Below are 15,564 nucleotides of genomic sequence, written 5' to 3' on the forward strand. Positions count from 1 at the left end.
TAGCATTATAAACCCAGCTACCTATAAGCACATTTACAAATGCAGTTCCATAAACATCACAGGAACATAACAGTGTGTAGTCCTTGACTAAAGTTCCTGGTTGTTTCACCAGTCATCCTTTTCTCCCAGTCCTTTTTTTTTTTTTTTTTTTGTAATTTAGGCAAGTGCAGAGTTGATCCATTAATCCTATGGCAGCAAATTTATGCTAAGTCTTTTACACCAATGCAAGGAGATAGTTCATAATCACTTTATGCCACTCAAACACGGCAGTCCTGCTGCTCTTCTGCGTTAACTGTGATAATCACAGTGATCAAGGTAAGTTTGGTTGACAACTGATCCAATTTAAAAAGTTACTCTCCAAAACAAAAAGAATACACACATGTATATTAAGATAGTTTTCAATCAGAGCAAATCCCTAGTCTGACTTGCACAAAAATTACCCCATTGTAAGGGCAACATGAGCCCTCCCTTTGCAGAGATGGCAGGTTCTTACACTGGTCATAAAATGACATCCTGAATTTACCGTGTATCTACTGCTGTCTGTCAACAGTCAGAATAGGTCCATTTTACATGCCTTATGATCTTTTATGCTTACGTCTGAATCAGAGTAGTCTGTACCACTGGTAGTATGCAAATCAAGCGTTAGTTGGTGAATACTGATAGATTAACAATAGCTGGCACAAAATTGCATTGTTGAGAGCAGCAGAGAGAACAGGGACCTACATGTTGATAAATAAACAGCCATCAGTTCCAAACATAAATCATAAAGCTACTGCATCATGTGAAATAAGAGACAACTATCTGACTTCCCTGGAAGTCTGCAAGAAGCTAATTAACACCAACTAGATGATTCAATGAGGAAATACATCTGCCTATTTTGTAATAATGTTGCTGCTTCTGCAGACAGATCTCAAATCTACCCCAGTAAAATGACTACACTGCACACATGCATTTTCCATATTATATATACACATCACAATGTGAAACATTTTTCAGGTAGCACAAACTGATATTGGTAGGCCTGGCAGTGCAGTCTACACTTAGCCTCGTGTCCTAGACACCTCTGTACTGTCAGACCTCTGGTAGCAGCCCTCTCTGTCATGTGTAATAGCAAGCTCAAATCAAAGGCCAAAGCTTGGGCCTCTCTTCCTTTCAGAGCTGCTATTCCATGGTCTTCAGATTGTAAAAGTAATGAAGGCCCATTGTTCTCTTTGGGTAAAGTAGCTACTGCCTACATAAAAGTAGATATCCAGGATTCTTATGTCACATTGTAAGATTTCTTCAAGTTTTTTTACAGCTTCCTCCTGATTTCTCTTAGGTTTCATTGTAGCAGTTTGTGCCTCCTTTGTAACAATCAAAAACCAACTGCATAAATAATCAGTCCTGTCACTTGGGCTTTGTGAATACCTATTGCAGTAACTGTGTGGACTTTTATTTAAATCCTATATTCTACCTGTCAAATAAAGGTTTTAAGTAATTTTTCTGACTTGAAAATATTTTAGCTCCTCATTCCTACAGTTATTTATGTTTATACCACTATTTAAATATGTACATAGCTTTACCTTCCACATAGGATAAAACTCACACAGCCTTCTTTATGCTGTATAAACTTCTGTGAGTCTGCTACACAGGGCCCCAGAGAGCAGCTTTGGCACTTACTCCACACTCATCATATCCTTCTCTGTAGGGGATTAGGAGGTGACAAATGAAACTGTGGTGACAACTGTGGGTGGCAAGAGGAAGTTGTGAGGATTAGGGATCAAAGGAAAGGAATAAGTGACAATGGTGGTAACAGAAAGTGAAATTGAATACATTTCTCCCTTCCCATCTTCAAAAAGGAAGGGAGTTTTTTCCCCTGAAGGAAACAAGCACAGGGTAAAATAATCAAGGAATCAAATATGTATCACAGGAATATAGAATTGTACGTGCAGAGTACAGGTGATATCACTGGATATTAAAGTTAGCATCAGCTTAATTATCGTGAAGTGCTAAATATATGAAAGATATTGTCTCAAGCATTTCAGTGCTTAGTTTCCCATGACCTGGCAGTGGCGGTGAACTCATCTACTTTCTGAAGACAGAATTCATGCCCAGATTGCCTTTGCAGAAGAGCCACAGTGAATTGTATAGTGAATGCCAAAATTTCATTGACTGGAAGTGAGTTTTAACTGCATTTTTTTTTAATATAGCGAATTGAAGATATTTGAGAGAATTGCATAATTAAGGTTTGAGACATGTTAGTTTTATATCACAGGAAATAAATTTAACTGGGTTCACTTTGAAGCTAGATTCTTAAATCCTAGATTCTTAGATCCAGAAACTTGATATGCTTTTTGCTCATGGTTAATAGTTGTCTCCACTTCAGGTTTATAATTGTTTTAGAGAAATAGGCTAAATTTCATGCTTCACTTATCCTCCAGATATCTGCAATATGGACATTGTGTGTGAAATAAAGCAAGTAAGTTATACTTAGTTTGTCTTGAAGTAAGCAGCTTTAGGAGACTGAATAAAAACAAGAAGAAATCAGGTCAGCCTGGATGGGATGAGATAATTCAGACTGGTTAGAGACATCTATTTGGTGGCCAACTAAAAAAAAATTAGGATCTTGAGTGTAGAATGTATTCACTTTTAGCTTAATACTTCGGAAGAAAGTCTTCCACATTTGAAGGACAAATGCAGTGTTGTTTTTCTGACAGACACTTCCAGTTTATCTGATGCCTCTTATAGAGCTTTCTTGGTATTTTCAGCAAAGGCAGGCTTTTTTTTTTTTTTTTTTTTTTGCCATTTTTACTGCAGAGCTCTGTGGGAAGCTGTTAAACAGCTAAGAATCATTATAATCTCCAAGTAGTTATCTAGAAAGTAATAAAAACAAAGCTAGGACAAGGAAGTATGAGAAGAACACAGCTCTCAAAAGGGAGGATACAGAATATAGATCACATCCCACTAAGTCAATGTGATACAAAGGGCAGCATAATGTCAGGCATGGCAACTGTAGTTTTATGCAGGACTACAAAAAAGAAACAAAATTTCAGAATTTCAATACAAAAAAAGAGACCAAAACAATACTGTTGTTTGGGTTGATGTATGAACTTGGCTTGGAAAATTTGAATAGATTTTCTGCTTAAAGAACAATAAAGGAAACGAAGTATAATTACCTTCTTGAACAAAAGAATTTTCAGAGGGAAGACATGAATTTGTGATTTTGACATGACATGTTGACATTGTCTTAAAATTCTGAATTTGCTTTCTGAAACCTCTCCTTAAGAAGTGTTAATTAGTAAGACTGCATATAAAGGTCATTTAAATTCATAGCATCATTAAGGTTGGAAATGATCTTCAAGATCATCTGGTCCGACCATCATCCTACTACCAATGTTACCCTGACTGCTGTAGTTTAAGACTTTTTCCCATAAATTATATTTCTTTATGTGAATACAACTAATACTTCTCTATAATTTACTATGTTATATGTAAAAATGTAGGTTATCTTATTAAGGCCCAACATTTCAAGAAAAAAATCTTCAAAATTTGTTTTTTTTTTCTGGCTTGATGTAATTATGTTGTCTATTTTTCTAAGACACAGTCAGTTTTAATGGAAGAATAGAAAATGTAAAGAAAAACAGAAAAGCCACCAAACAGAATTATAAAACAAGATGTTAACAATAAAAAGCTGTATTAGAAAAGGATCAATATACATCCTCTTCCAAATCTTACACTTCATCTCCAGGGTTGTGTAGAATATGTTGTACAGTTAAAGTAACAAGAAAATACAATTTTTTATCCCAAAATGAAAGGTAACTACTAAAAGCAAATACCCAAATCAATAAGTGAGTATCTAGTGTCATTATTTTATTACTTGGTGCCTAAACTCAACTCAGTCAACTCTAAATGAAGAGAATCTTTCTGTTGACCTTAGTGGGCATTGGGTCTGACCTTCCAGGAAGCTGGCTGTGCATTTCAGCTAGCAAGTCATATTTAAAGTTATGTTTTACACTTGGTCACATGATACTTTAAAGGTGACAGATTGGGATTCACCCACAAGGTTTTTTGTTCCTTTTTTTGGATTTTTTTTTTCTACATACATCTGCTCTTTTTGTCTTCTCCCTGCTGCTCCAGTTTCAAAAAAAAAAAAAAAAAAGAAATCTTGAATTTCTTACTTTTTAAGTAAAAATAAAATCAAGGTAAGAGAGCCAATCTGTGAGGATACTGTGTGCTAACAGCTCTCAGCCTTGTCCTACTTCCTGTTTTTGAAAAGGTGCAATCTTGAGAAAGAAGGAAGATAAAGGTAACTTCACAGATGAGCAATAACAGAATAGCAAGATAAGTCTGTTTTATGGATAAGAAGTGGAGTTTAAGTGATTAGTAATTTGGATATCTATTATTAGGAAACAGATTTGATAGACTTGCAAGTGACCAGACTTGAAAAGAGTGTTTACTTAGAATTTCCTTAATGTCAAGACACTTTGGTTTTTTCCTTATTAAACAAAGGACCTATGCAAACACAGTTCTTCCTACTGTTTGAAGTCCTTGGCCACTAAAAAAACGAAAGGCAAAACAAACAAAAAAAAATCTGTTATGCCAGAATAAAGACAATTTGTTTTCTCATTTGTAAGAAAGGTGCCAATATCTAAAGAGAGCAATGAGTGAGATTCTTGTATTTTGAGATGACAGAATCTACCAGAATTTAAGGCTTTGATTTATCTGAACACCTGTTCCTATCTTTATCTGGGTAATCTCCATGACAATGTCCCTCAGTGTTTAACTGCTAGCTTTGTAAGAGGAGTGTTAAATTGAGAATATGAAAACAGTATCTAAACTTATTAACATTTGATGCTATTTCACAGTAGGTTTTATTTTAAGTGTTGGAAAAGGAACAGTACAACTCCTCACCTCCATCCATCTATTTTGAACAAACAATAGATATTACAATGTGTGGTCAACATTAAGTTTCAGATTGGCCTGAGAAAGTGGTATCTTTTAAGGACCATATAGCACCAACAGTAAGGGGGCCCATATGGCATTTATACAGTTCAGAGTTCATTAGAGCCCTGATACCTGTGGACTATCTTAATATAGTCCAGGATATAGGCTGAAAATTGATGAAATAATCCATGAGGGGAGGGAAGACAAACATCTCAGAAAACTGAGATCTCTTAAGGTTATGAAGTGATACCATTGAGAGCAGGAATTATCAGAGATACCCATGGCACAGGTGAATATTTTGTACATTTGGAATTCAGAAGGAATGACTTTAAGCTAAAAAGATAACAGAAGCAGATGGATAATTAAAGAGACAAAGAAGTTGCCACAGATAACGCTAACTTAATGACACTTGGTGACAAAGACCTGTGAAACTGTTGACAATGGCATATGAGAGATCTAGAGAGAAGGCTATACATTCTGTTTTGTTTGTAGTTAGAGTTAGATGTGATGGTGCTATGGGAGAGAATGAATTATTTCTACAAGTGAAAAAGCAGAAGCAGAAATGAGAGAATGGAAGACTTTGACCAGAAGGAGGGGGAAGTTCCCAGAGGAGAATAGAGAAGGATTAGTTACTAGCAGGAAGGAAAACAGAATTGAGTTACATTTCCAGATAGCGAGCATGTAAAGAAGAAATTGTGTTGAAACCAAAGGTTCATGTAGAGAATTAGAGCAAAAAAGCCACATGATTGTGCCATTTTTCTCAGTATTTTCGAGTGGAAAAAAATAAAGACATTCCGTAGTGTGGAGAAAGACAAGAAAGGGTGAGTTCTGCAAGGAACTGGAGAAAAGGACTGTGGAAGAAAACAGAAGTATTTTACACTTCAGATGGAAGAGTGGGGAGGAAGATCAGTTGGAATGACAGGTCAGTGGAGCGTAAATTGTGAGCTGAGCATGGAGGTCTCCAAGGACCAAAGAAAGAGGTGGGCAAGAATGTAAAGGGATGGAGGTCTATAAACATTTCCTAAAACAGTCCGCAGGGCCAGGAATGGTCTTTAAAGCTTTAGTGTAGACACAAATATGTCTACCTGGGGAAACTTAAAAGGATTTTTATTTCAGGAGAGAGAATGAGTCTTAATAAGGTAAGGTAACTCATTGGAAGAGTTATGCATACGGAAATCTGGTAAGCATTAATAAATAGCTTTAATAATTAATCTAAGAACAATTACTTCTAATTCCTTCATACAATGTATGCAGTTTACCCCAGCAAGCTGCATGACCCTGTGTATACCTTGCCTGTCAGAGAGGATAGATTCAATGAATAGACTGATGTAGCTGTAGAAGGATCTGCCAATTAACTTTTGCTTTAGAATGTCAACAGGTGATAGGGACATGTAGCTGTGATGGAGGAGTAGAGCATGTTAGGCACATGAATTGGCCTCCTCCTAAGGCAGTTCCATTACTCATGGCTCACCAGCTGTCCTATTGCCTTTCATAGCAAAGGAAGCTTTCTCTTGAAATGAAAAAATTAACTGTTTTTGAATGGTATAGAGAAAAGTTGGTATAGAAAAATAATTTCAGGAAGGCAATAGATAAATCCGTCTAGTGAACATAGAACAACATGTGAGGAGCAAAAATAAAGATAGGGTATTTTAGTGTTACTGTGTCTTTTGCTCCTAACACTACAATATACAGTTAAATTTGGGTTGACACCAAGTGAAGAGTCTTATCACCGTGCCTGGTATTCAATAAATTTGTTTCAAGGCTTTCTCAAAAGGAGTTGCCAACATTAAAAAACACAACCAATATTTATGCAATTCAGGTATAGTTAACTGGCACAACTACATAAAAACTGAATATGGTCTGGAATCAAACTCACAAAAACCTGTTACTCAGAGTTGCTGCAACATCAGAAACTTAAGGGAGATACGGAAAGAACTCACAGCCTCAGTGGGGTCTCCCTGATAAGCCTCAGATGGTGTTTCCCTGAGAACATCCTCTAGTTTTGGGAGTATACAGAGACTCATAGTATATGTGTAAAATTAAATGACGTTCTGTAATATTCTAAAGCTGCAGTCATTTTTGTCAAATAGTAATAGAAAATTGATTAATGCAATTAGCGGGACAACTGTTGGCAGCAATGTTGGAATCTGTATCTGATAAGAATAAGAAAAAATACAGATAAAAATGTTAATCATGTAGATATGTTTTAGAATCATGTTTGGAGATAATTTAAACTTGGCAAACAAGCAGTTGAGACTGCTCATGGGTTTGATAATGAATGCCTTTAAATAGAAGACAATTACAGCACTAAGATAAGTAAATCTGGAATATTTAAGTCAAACTAGAACAGCTGGGTAATATCTTCTTTGTGTTCTACAGGCATAATAGGAATAGTACTTTGATTCACTATTCAGAAAGTGTTTCATTCCATAATGAGGAAGCATTAAGATAAAGCAAACGTAAATGTTAAGCCTTAGTTTAAAGCCTGTGCTGTTTGCAATCATGGAGTTTCAGTGCAGAGCTTTTTTTTTTTTTTTAAAAGACAACATACATAAGAGCCATAGGAGCTAATTTAACTGAGACCTCCTAGCTGTTGCTGGGATGTCACACAGAATGAGCAGTGGTGGCTGTCCAAAACCCAATGACTTTAGAAAAGTAAAAACCCCAAAGGTCAAAATGCTTCACTACAATTTGAAATTCCATTTCACTGTCAAGATATGCAGAATATGAAGAGATAGTCAATATTGTACAAGACAGTATCACATAAATGCAGTTCTGCAGAGATCTTGAAAATATTCATCAGTTTATTCATAACAAGTAGAGAAAATCTATTAGAAAAAGACCTGTCAGTTTTAATTATTCTACTCTTGTTAGAAGTATTCTTTAAGAAGATACAGGGGCATATTGCAAGTACTAGATTTCATCAGCATAGTGCTTGGCAAATGGCTTCAGTAAAGATAGCTTTTAAGAATTGTCATAAGGTACCCCCAAAAACATTGAGGCTGTGATCTCCACAACTGTCATATGATGCTCACACCACAAGAATGGACTAACAAATCAGGAAGCTACACAACACAATCTTTTCTGTCTCTCCAGTAAGTGGGATCGGACAAGCACCTCCCCAGATGACTTTGTCATTCAGTATGGAGAGGAGTTGGAAAGACTCAGAACTTTTTAGTGCTCATCTTGACCTGCGCAACTGGAGACTCATTTCTAACCAGAAACAAAGACCTCCCTGAGCTAAGAAACAGTAATGGAACACTACTAGTCTTATTGTTCTTTCTTTCAGCATGGAAAGATGAAGTATCATTTGACAAATGGTCTTAATTGGTCATACTGATTTTGATAGAAAAAGCAGGCCCAGAAAATCCAGTGTTAATATAACCATTTCTCTGTGATGCTCTAAACAAATCAGGGTTCCATGTATTCCTGAACTTGCAAAACTTCTAAAAAGAGCTTCTACCCAAGGCAGTCATTAGAACACACTAGTCTTTTCTTAGAAACTGCGAGAAAAAAGTCCATTCCTTTTTCATTGTAAAATAAGCCCTGACAATTCACTTTAACATTTCAAATACTTTGTTTTGAAGCACCTAGCTACAACATACTTAAATTGCCAAGTTCGAAATCTATCAGGATTTCACATATTAGATTGGCAAATCCCAATTAAAAAGAACATTGTGTCTATATTAGAAGGCTCTTCTTGTAAGAAAGACAGCATGAAGTGTCTCTTGCCATAAAGACAGATTCAAATAAATGGATACAGTTATCTTCAGATCAGTTCCACTTGTGCAGTTGATGCCTTTTCTTGGTTCCCATGTCAAGCAATATTAAGCATAAATATTTTGCAGCTCTCAGTATGCACATAGTGAGAAATCCCACTCATACTTCAATTTCTGAAAGGATTATTTGTCACATCTGCTACTGTTTAACACAAAAAACCAATTTGTAAATTTGAGGGTAATACTGTAACTACAGTAAAGTGTGTCTATGGAGTTAGAATGACATTATAAATAATAAAGAAAAATGCAGGAAAAATTAGTTAAGTAACTGGTTCCAGTGATAAAGTCATGAGAACAGGATTTTGCATTGATGACCTTGATGTGAATTAGTGTTTAATGTAATACAAAGTATAGCAGAAAAAGAGTATTAGTCAAGCTCCATTTCGACTGAATTAGCAGAGTGCAATGCATACTTGTACTTTGGTACTGTCATTGGTATGTTTCATAATATATCTTACATCTCTCTTCAGAGTTTAAGATGGGGAAGACCTCTACTAATAGTATTTAATTATAGGAAGCAGCTTTTATTGGCTTGTGTGTGTGCTGTTCATGCTTTAAAATGTCTTCAATAGAGTCATTACTTTAGTTGTTTGTGCCAGAGATATGTTAGCCACGTATTTGTGCATTTTCAGTAAAGCTGAAGCAAGAGTCAGTAAAGCTAAATATCTGCTCTTTAACTCCCTAAAGCAAATTCACATGGTATATTCACTGCCTCCCACACAGATTAAGTTAGAAATGATTGACTATGTACACAAGATTCTTGTGTTCATTAAACATTTCTGTCCCAGTAACCATCATCAAGCATGAGTGTATTAATCCACCAGCTTGATTTACTTTTTGATCAGGGTACACTGAACTACAACTGCTGCGTATATGGAGATGAAAAACCCTAGGAACATAGAACAAAACCAAACCTACTCCATAGGCTAGATCTACATACACAGATCCCAGCCTGCACATCACAGGTGCCATTTCATCAACAGCAAAACCACCAGTTCCATTTGCTTGGAACCAAATCTCAACTAGTGTTTCTGCTGCAACAGAATAACCATGTTTTATATAAACATATTACAACAAAACATCCTAACTAATGCACAATGAGTGCAGAAAAAGCTTGTGCAAGCCCTTCACTAGTAATAATAGGTGATCGTAACCCTGCAGGCAAAAATAAGAACTTATTTACATTCTGTTCCTGAAACACTCATTTTTTGTTATACTTCAGAGCAGGAATAAGAGAGAAGAGAGCAAATATTTGGGGTAAACTCTTTAAATTATTCATTTAAAGAACACAGCAATGACTGAAGTACAATGAACGTTCCCCCCAAAATTAAAAAGCAGAATATTGGAAAAGAACAATATCCAGCACTTTCCATCCTTATCCCTGCCAGGGGCTCCTTCAGCCAATTATTCTTGGTTTTACTTTGTTTCTTAAAGGTCGCAGTTTCCTAAGTGAAATATTCTCTGTCCAATAGCCAGAGTATTATGAAATTACAGTGATTATGTGTGTGAGATAAGGTATTTCCTGCAAATGTAGGTCAGCATAGTTTTTACTGAAGTTAAAAAGAAAAAAAAACAAAAAACAAAAAACAAAACAACCAGGGGAAGGAGGAGTTGAACCATAGGAATGGTGTTAGCAGCATTCATGATGCATTTTGCCATGGAAACTGCTGCAGCATGGAATCCCAGCCTGCTGCAAGCTCTGGTTGCTAAGGAAAGTGAGGTGGAAGCAGACAACTGCTAGAGGGCTAGCAGAACAGTTCCTAACTGTAGCGATAGGGGGGTGATTAGCTCCCACATCCTCTTCCCTCGATATCATTAAATCATGGCTTTCTGTTAAGATGTTGTTCTTTCATGCTGACAACTAATTTTCTTAACTGAAATCAAAGATTAGTGTAAAAAGATAACCAATACTGTGCTGCTTTTAAATAACATCTCACTTCAATAGCTTGTGCCACTTTGTTTACCTACTGAAACACATCCTTGATGATTAAGTATATACACTTACGTTGCAGTTGCCAAGTCATGGGAAAGAAATGTTTCCCACCAAAACTGTCACAGTAACACAGTGACAGTAAGTACTTTGGGAAATGTGCAGAAAAGAACTGAAGCAGAACTCAGGCCCCCACAAACCTGTTCACCTACTAATTAACACCTGGACATGCTTCTTTAACTTGCCTTAAGATTATAGTCTAACCTGCATTTCTGTTAATGCCGGTGCTTCCTGCAGTCTTGAGGAACATAACACTCCATTTGTGACTAACCTCAAAAAAAAATCCCAGTAACAAGCTGTTCATTGTCTGATGGACTTTTCCTCTAGACTGGTGGGACTCTAGGGCATTCCTATATGCCTAAGCTCTTCTAAATACATAGTTGTGGCTACCCTTAGTTTAAGAAGGGGAAAACAGGTGCATTTATTCTCTTTATTTCCAACTGCTTACAGATCTTACCTCAGAAGGGGTAGAGCCAGTTAGAGCAGGAAAGCTAGTAAATCCTATGATACACTCTTAACTCTATCAAATGTGTTATTTCACAGAAATAAATTTAAAATTCTCTAAGTTACAGAACATAGTTTCAATATACATTGATGCTTAGAAATAAGTTTTTTTTGGCATCCTTTGAATAGGAAGCACTGGAATTCCCACTTGCTTTTGCGATGTCACTTCAGCAATAGTACAGCAGTTCTCAAACTGACTGGCTTCTCAAAGAGGCACAGAAATTGTTCTGGGGTGAAGTGAATGAGCATTCTTCACAGGAAAAGTAGGATTTGTGAAGGAGGTCCAGCTAATTGAAAGTAGCAGGGACCTCAGTGAAAATGGAGTTAATGCTGCATTCATCTTAGACCAAGCGGCACAGCTCCACAACTCTGGAATGGCCTAAGTTTCTCTCTGCAGAGAATGTACACCTTTTTCCCCTTGCTCACATCTACAACACTGTTCTCCCTTGCCATTTGAGAGCTATTGCATAGGTTATACTCAGACTGAACCGAGGGACAAAGACATGAAAAGGATCCTGGCAAGATGGGGGGAAATGGAGGAAGTGTTACTGTTGCTTTAGCAAAATCAGGAGGAACTGCTTGCTATACAGCATCAGATGACTGCATTATGGTCTTGCTTTCAGGTCTCAATTTTGTTGTGACAGAAACCAATTCAGAAGGTGGTTTGCATAGTACAGGGGCATTTAACCATTTGAAAATAGCAAACACTTAACAGAGGCATGAATGCTTAACAAAGATGTTAAGCAGATAGAAAAAGTCATTAGAATGCCAACTTTAGAGAAATAATTTAGTTCAGGTTAAACAATCTGTATATCAATGAAATAAACTTTCAGTGAAAATTCAAAAAACAGAAGCATCTGATTTCTCAATGTAGAGCATCCAGATACTTTGAAAATGATTCTGCATGTGAAGAGGATGAACTAGATACATTTTTGTTTCAATTTTAATCTTAATATTAACCATTCAAATCTCAGTAAGCTTTTGGCTGAACACTTCTTGTTCCTCCAGTCATATAGAAAGATAGATTAGGGAAAGTGATTTTGAAAAAAAATGTATTGCCTTTCATATTCAATTCTAATCCTTCCTTTTATATTTCAGGGTGCAAGTTGAATTCTATATGAATGAAAATACATTTAAAGAGAGACTAAAGCTCTTCTTCATCAAAAACCAAAGATCAAGTAAGCAGTTGAATTAATTTCTATTAAGTATAATTGCGATACTTCGGGTAGAGTCCAATTCCATTAAAAGCAACAGCAAAGTTATCAATAGTGTTCTTCTGAGCTAATTTTTCCCCCTCAAAGGAGTCCATTTTAATTGATTTCCATAATACACACAAAAGTATTATCTAAAACTTAAAAATACTTACTTTGTAGGATCAAATATTTATATGTATGTGATTTTATTGGTGTATGGTGATCAAGCTGACTAACTTGCAGTCATTTGATATTGCAGTGCTTATTAAGCATGTCCTGCCTTTATGTTTAAGAAATAGAACTTCCAGGATATTGAAGAAAGCAAAAAGATGGATGCTTCTGCAGAAATGTTTAATAGTATTAAACATTCCTAAATAAATATCAAATCTTTTCTGTACATAAAAAGTGATTTGTAAGTCAAATCATGGGAAAAACATACCAAATTCCCAGCTTTCCTGGAAGTAGTAGCTTTTTAGTCTGATTTAAAAATATATCTTCATTGACATATGCACTTAAATTCATAAGCTATCATAGAAGAAAAACGAAGACATTCATCCATCCACTCAACTGATTCAACAGGGATAATACACTGTATATGTTATCCAGTCTTCATTAAACCAGTAAGTTCACAGCTGAGAAGAGCAGTAGCTGAACTTGATTTTCATCTGTGTAAAATGATTGACCACCTCCCTTTACCCTACACCTGTAAAGAGCTAAAATTACAACAGTTTTATAGGTAGTTTTACACATTTTATACCAGTTTTTGAAATAGCAGGAATGCCTTCTGGTCTTCATAATACAGTTAAGATGGCTCCATGGCATTCCATTTGCAAAAGGACAGAAAGGAAGAAGGAATTGACTTCACTTTCTCAGTGTCCCATTTTTTAAGAAATATTGGAGAAAGTAGATGCAGATTTTTTTTAAAGACAGACCACAAGATCTATCTATAAGACCTAGTATTAAACAAATAATCGTTTAAAATCACAGGACAATCTTTTTATTGGCTTCTTTAACTTTCAAATTGAGATATGCAAAATATTATACTAATCCCCCCTCAAAGAAGTATTGTCCTGCAAAATTGACATTTTGAATTTCATCTTTGGAATTATTTTCAGATTTCTATCTGGAGAATCAAGTCCAACAAACCTGCTGGAGGTTCTTAGGGGTGTAGGTTCTTAGGAGGTAACTTAGGGATGGGAAAATCTTTATATATTTACTTTTTTTTTTTTTCCAACTTACAAAGAGACAGCATAGGGGAAGAGTCACCTTAACTCAGGTACCCAAATAACAGAGGCCTATCTCTCCTAGCAAGTACTGTGGGTAGCCTTTGAGTATCTTCATTTCTCAACTTAAATAGGTCACAGGGTAGCTTCTTTTTGTTTGGTTTTAACCAGCGTTATACATTTAACTAGATTTGGTTGGTAGATTCGTTTTACAGTGAAGATTTTTAACTTCAGTAATTCTGCATTAGCTTAGGGTAGAGCTCTATTATATTTTGGCCAATACGGAAAGTCTCTGTACAAAATCTCAGCATGCACGTAGCAAAGAAAGGAGATACATGAAGAACAATTTAATGCTCCTAGGTTTAGAAAAGCATTTTTATTTTTTGCAAAAAATGAAGTTTTGCTCAGAGTTATGGATTATTAAGATATATTAAGTTTACATTTTAAGTGTAGTTAATTGCACTATGACTTCTCCAATGGAGATAGTTCTCTACATTTTGCCCTGTGACATTTAGTCTCAAGTAGTTTATATCTTTAAGAGTCTCCAACTTTTAAGGTAGTTGATATAGCGTGTAGTGGAGTAAGACAAAAATTCTGAACTAGGAAAAAAAATATTACTCCTGGCTAGAGATACAGTAAGCAGTAAATAGCTTTCTTTTTGTTCCCTGAATTAATCCACAAAACAGATTTGATGCACTCCTGTTTACTTAGGAAGATCATCTATAAAATTAAGACCTGACTCATTGTAAAACTCTTCTCACTGATAAGATATGAAAGTTCTCAATACCTGCTTGCTTGAGGTAAGGTCAATAATCCCCCCCCTTAGATCTTCACAAGATAAAAAATGCTTATTTTGATGGCAGTACTGAAGACTGTACATTTAAAAATATAAGTTAACAGCAGCACAAAATGAAACCTGAAGTTAATTGATTAATTTGCTAGTTACTTTGGCAAGTGCTTACCCTTTTGGCTAAGCACTTTTAAAGAGTCATCTTAAGTTATTATACTGGAACATCTCTCCTAGGTTACGATTGGAGAAGTATTGGGCTAAGGAAAAGGAATGATGTGGAAGTGTTTTATGAAATAAAATCATTTATATTTTCAAATATAAAAACATCACCCTTTAGATCTTAGTATTCAGCAAAAACACTGAAAGCCTTCTTTCACATACTAAACATCTAATTCTCATTGTTGCTGATTCTACTGACACATTTTTCCCTCAAGTTTTCAGACAGTATAGTGAACACTTGGAGATTGATTTAGTTAAACACTTTTCACTAATCCTCAAGACTTCAAGTAGGTTTAGGTCAGAGAACAAGTAATATTTTTTGGTCTGGCAATATTACTCCAGAATTTATATTAATTTTCAGTAGAATACTAATTTATTTGGTCATAAAAAGACCAGTAGCATGAAATACTGTTTCAATCATTAGTCCAATTTTGAAGGCATTTCTATAAGCCAGTAAAATAATAACTAAAGTCTAATGTCAACCTAGCTACCACTCACTCTTTTTGCAAACAAGTTTATAATCAAAGTTCAAACAATACACATAATGCATTTTAAAAGGTGTTAGTCAGTCACAAACAAAACACAGCTGTAAGACTTGCTTGCACTTGCTGAGATCACACACTGCTTAAAATAAGTCTCAAAGGAAAAAGATCAGTGAAATTTCAATTCAGTGGAGAGGGAATAAGACAGATAACCGTCATCAGCATATGAATTATTAACAGTATACTTTGATCCAACTCCTAAAGCTAACTGCTAGTGAGATGATTTTACTAAAAGCCAAATGTATGTTACAGACTTGCAAGGAGGAAATAATAGAAGGTGATGGTAAAATCTTCAGCTGCTGTCCCTAGCACTTGTGCTTTGATTTTGATCAGGTCTCTAAATTGGAAGATTAATCTCTGAAAATACTTGTAAGGGAAGCATCAAGAAGTTATAATAAACA

At 35.6% G+C, this 15,564-nt stretch overlaps 1 protein-coding gene across 4 annotated transcripts in view; it reads left to right on the forward strand.

The window, feature by feature from the left end:
* Positions 1-15,564, forward strand: part of KCNT2 (potassium sodium-activated channel subfamily T member 2) — a 139,961-nt gene that overhangs the window by 19,077 nt on the left and 105,320 nt on the right. For all 4 annotated transcript variants that reach the window (XM_035332986.1, XM_035332988.1, XM_035332989.1 and 1 more), the window contains exon 2: positions 12,295-12,374. In XM_035332986.1, coding sequence (XP_035188877.1) covers positions 12,295-12,374 — 80 coding nt within the window. The remainder of the gene's footprint in view (positions 1-12,294; positions 12,375-15,564) is intronic.

The sequence above is a fragment of the Oxyura jamaicensis genome, chromosome 8 (genome assembly GCF_011077185.1).
Source record: "Oxyura jamaicensis isolate SHBP4307 breed ruddy duck chromosome 8, BPBGC_Ojam_1.0, whole genome shotgun sequence".
NCBI lineage: Eukaryota > Metazoa > Chordata > Aves > Anseriformes > Anatidae > Oxyura > Oxyura jamaicensis.